General features: G+C 42.6%; 1 protein-coding gene across 4 annotated transcripts in view; it reads left to right on the top strand.

Moving 5' to 3' along the window:
- The first annotated feature begins 1,901 nt into the window (after positions 1 to 1,901).
- Positions 1,902 to 9,464, top strand: part of cacna2d2a (calcium channel, voltage-dependent, alpha 2/delta subunit 2a) — a 171,163-nt gene continuing 163,600 nt past the window's right edge. For 3 of the 4 annotated variants that reach the window (XM_019359243.2, XM_005453490.4, XM_019359242.2), the window contains exons 1-2: positions 1,905 to 2,355; positions 6,451 to 6,532. In XM_019359243.2, the coding sequence (XP_019214788.1) occupies positions 2,240 to 2,355; positions 6,451 to 6,532 (198 nt within the window). In that variant the 5' untranslated portion in view covers positions 1,905 to 2,239. Of the gene's footprint in view, positions 2,356 to 6,450; positions 6,533 to 9,464 lie in introns of all 4 variants that reach the window. The other variant, XR_002062227.2, reaches the window with a different exon arrangement.

Below are 9,464 nucleotides of genomic sequence, written 5' to 3'. Positions count from 1 at the left end.
GGGAGTATGATGGCGTAAATTAATGTGTGAGAGTAGCCATCAATTAAGCTTTTTGTTCCTAGCGTGGGGAATAGTAATGTCTCAGAACATGACTGTTTCCTGCTTCTCTGCTACACATTTGCTTGGAGGGTTTGGATGAGAGGGAGATGCTCAATATGATTAAAAAAACTGTAGCTCTGGGAACTATAGAAGTGTATTTGTTTTCTCATTTCCTGAGAAACAACGGCCAGATGTTTGTTCTGACTGAATGATCCGTGACATCTATGTACATAAGCAGGGGACTGCTGCTCCTGTAGCTCTTCATCCCTGCCATCAGGTGGGTTTTTCCCCCTCCTGCTGAGGTCCATGCCCCGCAGTGTGTCCTTTCTACCAAAACAGCCCCGTCTTCTCTGTCAGGGAAGAGACAGAAATGCTGTGCAGCAACCCTGCCGACTGCTGTGCGGCTTTCTGTAGCAGAGCACCTGCGTGTCCCCTGCCGTATGACTGAGCCAAGGACAACACAGCTACAAGAACGACTGTCTCTCTGTGCCCAGCAAATGAGCTGAGAGATGCATGGCTCCCCCAGGAGCAGCCGAGGGGGACCGAGTGTCCCGAGCCTGCGCTTTTGACTGGCAGACAACTGGAAAAATCAGGAAAAAAACCCAAACCTGAATCCCTGAGCACCCTAATCCCTAAACTCTGGCGTTTTATAGTGTCGCTTGATCGCAGTAATGAGAATAAATACGAACCGGCACACCTTAAGTCAGAAACTATATCATGTCTATATATTGTATGAATGTACCTGAAATATTGGTTTTGTTTAGGCGCAAATGTGCCCTCCAGCTACAGAACAGGAAGATCAGAGAACAGAGCAGTGCAGGAAAAGGTAAAAAAGCAGGTACAGGTGTGCATGTGTGCATGCATACCAAGACACACACACACACACACAAGCACAGCTGATAGAAGGAGATAGTCACTTCTCCAGGGGGGGAACTTCATGCTGAATTACATTTACTCTGAGGTTTCGGTGCATCTCTCCTCCTTGTTTACCTTTAAAATGAACGCTATCTGACTTATATGTCCAGAGGAAAAGTTGCTCCACTCAAATATGACCTATTAAATAGCTTACGATAATGGGAGGCTGCTATTTATGAGAAACAAGGAGACAGGTCCTGCCTTTCTGTAAATTCAAAGCCCCTCGATCCAAATAGCCGGTGAGAGCGTGAAACACCATTGCTAGATATCTAGGTAGCTAATTTTCCTTGCATCCATTTAAATGTTCATCCACTGGACAAGAGGTCTTAATGAGTAGAACAAATATAGTTTCGGAAGCAGCCCCAAGGCGACTGCTGCTGACTGTTTATACTCTAGTTAATATAACATGGCGCTCTGGTGTTATGCTTCCAATTACCCCAAATGACACCTTGGTTTCTGATCATAATCTCGAGACTGGTGAAAACACAAGAGTATGAACTGGACATGAGGAGGAAGAGGAGGAGGTGGCCTGATGCGCGCCCCCGTCTGTTGCACAGAAGTAGGTTGTTTGAATAGAGGAAGGGCCGCCAGTGCCAACAGCTGAGTCAAGTGTCACAGATGGGCGAGGCGATTAAAGGAAGTTGGGCTACCGGGCTTACAAAAATAAAATGCTACAACTCTAGAGCTTAAATCTAGCCAGAGAGCTTTCTTTAAAAGAGCAGCTAATTTTCTAAGTTAGTGAAAAAAGCGCATCATATGTGGTCAAAAGATGCTCATATGATCTACGACCGCTGAAATCCGGGTATTTTCTGATTAAAAAAACACTTTTCGCAGGTTTTCTGGTCTCTCTTCTGTTGGATACTGGCCTAAAGGCATCACATTGTTTTATTTTGAAAGTCACAATGGGAAAATTGTAGCGGCATAGCGACCAGCTTCACCGTGTATGGTTGTTACATTGGAGACGTTGGGAGAGAAAAGGAGCAAATGTGCGCGGCGACGGAGAGGGAGGGAGGAAAGCGAGTGCGCAAATAGGCAGCCAGGCACATCGGCAGCCGCGGCAGAGCATCTTCCTGATCCTGATCTCCCGTGTCTTCAGCTGCCAATTCTTCGTGTGCGTCTCTGATTGAGATTTCACTGCCGGGCTGAAGTGTCCAGAAGCCTCCGCCAACCATCACCTCCCACTACACACTTTCTCCGGAGCTCGGTTATTCTTAGCTCAGCTGTGAGAGACTGTCCTTCCGGTCGTTCTCTTATTTATCTCAGTTTCTTGAATATTTAATGGAAAATGGCGATCTGCGCACAGTCGTACGGTGTCTTCTGCCTCTTGACAATCCAAACTGTACTTATCATATGCGTCTCCACGCCGACAGCCGGGACCCACCTCTTCCCACAGCAATACACGTAAGTACCCTGCACGGTTTTGGTGGGGAGGATAAACTGGGGGGGTGAGGAGTGCGGAACTAGGACAGGTGGCCCCAGACGAGCCTGCACATGAAGCGGCGTTTACCTTGGTGCGAGATGAGCCGCTGTCCCTGATGCTGACAAGCAGACGCAGCTTCCGTCTCCGATGCTGCGTTATGAGTGTCATTCTCACACGGCTTATGTTGTTGTTGTTGTGGTGGTGTTGGTGGGCACTGGCATTAAAGCCCAAAGTCTTATTCCGCTAGTGACAGTCAACATGGAGCATGCACATGTGGCAAAGAAAAAGGGGGGAGAAAACACAGTGCCAGCGATAGTTAAAAATACAAAAATATTAAAGAGATAGTCCGAGTGTTGTTTTGCTGTCAGTGCAGGAGGGAGAATATCCCGCTTAGACGCAGTCCTCTACAAAGTCTTTAAAAGCACTCGCACCGTGAAAGTAATCATATCTATCTCACCGCAGGGTGGGTTTTTTTTTTGTTTTTGCTTTTAATCGCTCATTTTGTTTCAGACTCTAAATGTGGAAACGTTACACTCGAAATTTACTTGAGGGCAGCATCACAAGTGACCGCAGGGCGCAGAAAGTAGTAAAGCATCCAGCTGTGAGGAGAGCAGAAAAAATAAAGCAAAAATACAAACACACAAACAAAAAAAACCAAAACAAAAAAACCAAAACAAAAAACTATTCCTGGAATTGTTCAGCGCACATCTGTTGGGGGAATATTTAGCATTTATAGCCCCATTCCCTTCTCTTATGCGAACATTATAATAATTTCACCTTGAAGGACGCGCAAAGGCGACTGAAGCCAAATGTTTACCGCGACAGTTTACCACCTGTGCACCGTCAACTATTCAATAAAAGTCAGTAATTTACCCCCCAAAAAGCATTTTTCCCTATTTTTTTTCTTTCAGTTACTATTACTTCACGTAAGATTGTATTTCAGAGTTCCGATAATCAGCTTTATGCTCAACATTAAACCCTCGTGAGTGCAACAGTTAGTCCCGCACTGAAGTATCGCTCCAAATGTCGCCCTCTTTATAATAACCGTGACGTGATGATCTGATGCGAAGACTGTGTGTAGCCCGTAGTGCTGTTTAGTCAGTCAGGTTCCCAGAAATGATTCCTGTGTGATGCATCAACCAGATCATCTCTTTAAAATCTCCGGGGCTCTGTTAATTTGATGGCCAAGGTGACTTTCAAAGAAAAAAAAAAATCAGTTATCTTTTATTCTACTGTGGATTGACTTAAAACTACAATTTACCGGGTCACTGATTTGATTGTTTTAGCTCTGTAAGTGATGCAGTTAATTTATCTTACACCCGAGTTACTTTGCAAACAAAACCCTGAAATTCTGTTTATTATAACATTTAAGCAACCCTATTTTCCACCCCCTTAAAGACACGTTCATTTTCCAAACCTACGTTTTCTTTAACTATACACTATTGTTCCTTTTTAATAGAGAAACTGTGTCATTATTTCTTACTTTCCCAGTGTCCTTGTTTAAGCAGATAAAGAGAAGCTAAATATTCTGTAGGGCTGGTTATATATGCAGTCTGTGTTTTATCCAGTCATCTCTTGAGATTTCTAAACTGGGTTTTGGGTCACCCACATCACTGTGGTATTTGCCAGAATTTGACAGTTAATTGAAGTGTATTGGGAGCAGTGGTGGCAGTTTATTTGATGTATAGGCCTGACACACACACACACAAACACACTCATGCACGGGTCAGAGCTTCTCCGTGTTCGAGGTCTAGCTGAAGAAATACGCGTATAAGGATGCTCGCTTCGTTTTCACAGGAGTCGCCAGAAAGTGTGCGTTTTCTACAGCTTGCCATCCACCAGTATGGTCTGTGTCGTACTAAATATTACACTGAAGTGTTGTTTATGCTTATAATTTAGTGTGTATGTAGGTGTGTGTGTGTGATATACTGAGAGGTATCTGCAGGGGAAGTTATTTCCTCATTTCTAAAAAAAAAAAAGTTGATAACTGGAATCTAAATGGTCACTTTTATAGTCTTTTCTAGAGCAGTAAAATCTTTTCTGGCAAAATATCATCAGCACTTTGCACCAGATGATATGACCACATACAAAAATAGCCCACCTTCTGCCCTAATAGATAGACGAGAGTGGCACTTCGAATGATGAGATCCATTGCGGCCGAATGAGCGTAGTGACAGTATGGGTCTGACTCACACAGGTCTTCCATCCAAACTCATTTCATCACACTTTCTGCTTTTCCATAATGTTTGGCTAACATAAATCATAAAACAAGCAAGACGAATCAAAACACAAGAAGGCAAATGGCAAAGTTTTACTGCTGCTTTACTACAAAGAGCCAGAGAGCATCAGTCGGCTTTCATGTAGTGCATTATGACAACTTTTGTCTTTTAAAGAGAGATCACAGCTTTCATAATGCAGAAGGTCTCCGAGCACTCACTGAGCATTAGGCCACAGTAATGCGTATAATTTACCAAACAACCACGTCCTGCTATCTCTGCAGCTGCTATTGAATGAAGAATTCTGCATATTTGATACTGCAAGATATTTTTTGCCATGCAGTCTCCAAACAACACTACTTGCTTTGTGCTTTAAAACATTGTTATAGCATTATTATGGTGTGATGCAAGTCGTGTAGTCTGTTCACTCACAGAATATAAATATGACACAGATGTTATTTTAAGTGTTAAATGTATTAAACTTAGACTGAAACCATCAGATAGGAAGCTTTTGTGCATCAGTGCACATGTGTATAAATGACCTATAGATACTTTTATCACGATATGAGACACAATATTAGCTGAGAGTTTTAGATTTATTAGATTGATCTATCTATCTATCTATCTATCTATCTATCTATCTATCTATCTATCTATCTATCTATCTATCTATCTATCTATCTATCTATCTATCTATCATGTTGTGTGTAGTATGCAGACTAAAGAGGTTGCGTAAGAAGTCTGCCTGGCTCGGGGACAGAGGTATTGTCCCTCACTGTTAGTGTCACTGTGTCCTGCTCAGCTCTGTTCTCACTGTAAACTTGTTTTCATTTCATATTGAATGACCTTTTTATAGTCACAGCTTTCCCCCCTTCTCTGCTCCTTTTAGAGGCCCTCTTGCTTTCCTTTAATCACGGTCCCTATAAACACAGGGAACTTGCACACTCGCTGGCGTGTTTGCTCTGCTGTTACTCTCTTGATGAAGCCCGCTCTGGCTTGGTGATTATGGCGGGCGCTGTCACTACTTGGCAGATTTGTGCAATTTAATAAATCTGTCTCCCCTCTTGTCTTCTGAGCAAATCTGACATTTAAAGATGACATTTGTCTCCGTCATCATATTAAAAGACAAACGGCTGTGTTGTTGATGCTAGTGATTAGCTATCTGCAGGCTGCTGAAAGGAAAAAGGTTGGCATGGAATCAGTGGTTGGCTAGCAAACACATGACAGAATTTATTCATCTGATTGCTGAAAGACGAGCTTTCATAATAGGGTTTTTTTTTTTTGTTCTCCTTTTTTTCTGTGAAAATTTCTTGTTGGCTTTTCACATGAATTGTTCAGCATGAATCTTGGTTGGCAGGTTGGCCCCTGCTGCTTCTCTAAAGTGATCTGGTAAAAATCTTCATCCATTAAGTCATTTGTTGCTTGCTGAGAGATATACAGTGATGAGCTCCAGCCGTTTGATCTCTTAATTCCAAACTTGGCTCCGTCTAACGGAGATCAGCTCCTGCTTAGGCTGCACTTCTGTCAGACCTGAGCAGTTTTATTGCAGAACCGCTGATCCCAGCCGAGCGTGGACAGGCACGTACGCTGCCGGTCCTGGACGGAACACATACATGCAAGATGTGAAGGGGAGAGAAGATGCTGATGACCAACCCAGACATTAACTGGAGATAGGATAGTGATACTTCCAGACAGGCATCCCAAAAGGGGCAGAGTGTGGCAGTTTTCCAGCAGAAAGAGAGCCACACACTGCCACCGTCTTGCAAATGCACTCACTTATATGCAGTGGCAGAGAAATGAAAGTTTTCGTGATGATGTTGAAATGATAATGTTGAAAATGTCTTAACTTTACTTTTGCAGAATGATTCACTGGGCTGGACGCATTGAGAAGGAGCTGGAAAAGGTTCTGCAGCACGTCACCGGAGCTCAGCAGATGAGATCGGTAAGTTGACGTCAGGCCTGCATGTGACGCCCTGCATCTTCCTGCATTATTAATCAGTATGATTGCACTCCTCGTCAAGGTACAGCGTGAGGGTGTGGATATCTTTAAGGTCCTGTGTTGACTTGAGTGATGTGGAAAACATTGATCTTCTACATAACTTCACGAGTGGAGATGACTGTGTTTTTCCAAATTGTCTTTTGCCGTCAAGAATTTTCCTTTGGCCAGATCCCCCTTAACCTCTAGTCTTCCTGAAACTCCAGGATTGATTGCATATTTAATTTGAATGAAGCAATTAAAAAAATTAGGTACACATTAGGCATGATTATGGTGTTGGATATTTAAGTGTCTACCTCCCAGTATTAGTGTTTTGGGGTTTTCCTTCTTTTCTTTTTTGCACCACATGTCTGTCCTGTGATAGAGCAGATGGTTTAGCATAGTGTGATTGACACAGTTTCATCATATTTGTGCTGCGTGCGCGTGTTGGCCATGTTTCCAGAGTTTGTAATTCACCCTGAAATAAATGCTTCATTATTGCTGTGTAGATGAGTATGATTCATCCAGGCTATACGGAGCCTGTGGCTTTAATTCCAGCAGCAACAGTGGTTAGTGCGATGGCTATGTCGATCTGCAGGGCCCATGACCCCTTTACAGGAAGTCTGGTTCGGCTCTCTGTTAAAAAAGTCCTAGCCTCTGATCCTATGAGTCTTACTCAGTAGGTAACGCAGAGTTCAGGTGAAGCGGATGTGGTTGAGGGGGCTCGCCCAGTCCTGACTGCCTCGAAATCATCCCAATGTCTTCCCTTTCTTCATCTGATAAATTTTATGAAATCATACATTTTTAAAGTCAGACATTCAGAGATCAGAGCGTCCGCTGTGGCACCTCATTCCTCACACACACACACCCTCATATCTCTTAAGGCTGTTTCTACTCAGGCTTTCAGTTAGGCCTGAGTTAGGCCTGCCCTTAGAATGATTGCTGTATTTTCACATTAATATATTGGTTAACTTAAACATAATTATAACTGTCTGGTTATATTCTTATCAGTATTTATCATAGCAAACTATCAGCAAAATTACATATGAATCATATTTCTGTGTCTATAAATCACATAAAAACCTGGATGATGAGTCTTTTACTTCTGATTGGAGCTGAGCCGAGAGATCTCAGCCTCCACGACAGCTGTTAGTATAGTGGCGACACTGATGGATCCCAGAGAGGAGGAAGTAAGCTGACAGAAATCGTGCTGGTGTAAAGGGTAATGACCATTAGTGGATATCAGGCGCGCACTCAGACAGCATGATAGAGACAGGTTGATTTTTAGCACTCATCCAGTGTAAACAAAACACAGACAGAGTGTTTACCTGCTAAAATATTTGCCTTTTGCTTTTTTGTTGCTCCCACTGGGCAGTGTGGATATCTACACAGGCAGTAGACTTTAAAAATAATGCGACTCATTGTTTGAAAGTCAAAGTATCTGAAAAAATGTTTTGTATCTCAAGAATATTGTCATTTTTAAAAAAAATATTGATTTAAATGTGGTGTAGATGCATTCTGGGGATAAACTGGGTGGAGAAAGGCTTTTTCAGCTAAAGAGTTTGAAGAGTTTTCTCAATGTATAAAGTAGCCGATCACCCTTTAACTGATCTAAAAGGTTAATAAACTACTAAACTACTACCCTCCTTTTTAAAAAAAACTAACTCAGTTTGTGCATTTTGGTGATAATTTGCTGCCAATTTTGGTTTCAAGTGGGCCGGATCTGTAAATCCACTGCAAAGTAACCAATAAAAACCCTCCACATTTCCCCACTTTCTTTTAGTGTAAAGACAGAAAACATTCACATTTAGTGCAGTTCAGCTGCAGCAATAAGTCACTTTTCTTCACATTCAGTCTGTTTGCTGTCATTGAAAAGAAACGCTGCTGCCATAAATCACACAAACACGTTTGTTACTTCGCGGGTAATGTCTCTGTCAGGAGGAAGGCTGTAAAACCGACAATTTGTTTTATCCCATGGCTCGGGTTTAACTAGCAGTCTGGATGGCTGTCACGACCCGATCACTTCCGTCAATAATGACCTGCAACACAATGCTTCCTGATGCAAAATGCCCCCTTGGATTTGTTGGCTCTAGTTTAATTCTTTTATGTTTTGTTTTTGATTTCTGATTATTGTTAAATTACTTCATTATTTTCTTCACTAAATGTTGGAAATGGCAAAAAAAAGGCTGTCATATTACTACTCGTTAAAAAACTGGGACATGTATAGCTGAATGAACCTGAACTTAATGATTCCTAAAGCTGCAAAGTGGTGTTGACATGACGTTAAATGCTCAGTAGGATTTAAGTTCTGTGGATTTAAACTAATTTCCACTAGCGGTGACTCGAGTTTATTCTGTGGGCCAAACCCAATGAAGCCACTCTCTTCTGAAAAGGCTGCGTCTGCCTGGCGATGTTTGGCGTGGGGTGCCCATATGGCTGTGCGTGCATGTGTATGCGGTGGCCTGACTGTGTGCACAGGCCGGGTGCGAAAGAACATTTATCATTGCCCCAAACAGGAGTCGTCACAGGGTGTGCTAAATGGCCCAGCATGCCTAGAAAAGCCATTTTCTAAATGGATGCCTCTCTCTATACGTGTGTCTGATAGAAATCTTCCCAGGGCTATGCCGGCTGGTAACAAGATTGCCTCCCTCTGCGCCCCCTTCCTCTTCATGCGCAGTTTATTCTCAGAGACAAAAAATGTAAAGTGTGTGCAAATTATTTTTGAGTTTGTCTTACATGGGGAGAGACAAGGGAACTAAGTTGAATATAATGTGGCATGCTCAGTTGGTCTCGGTCGAGATTTTATTTTCTCTGACAAGCGAGGTAGTGGGTGAAAGAGAGAGAAAGGCCAAGACAGTCCGAAGTCGCACGAGTAAATAAGGACAAAACAACAAAAAAA

Source organism: Oreochromis niloticus, linkage group LG5 (assembly GCF_001858045.2).
Source record: "Oreochromis niloticus isolate F11D_XX linkage group LG5, O_niloticus_UMD_NMBU, whole genome shotgun sequence".
Taxonomy (NCBI): Eukaryota; Metazoa; Chordata; class Actinopteri; order Cichliformes; family Cichlidae; genus Oreochromis; species Oreochromis niloticus.
This window is presented reverse-complemented; position numbering and strand designations above follow the sequence as displayed.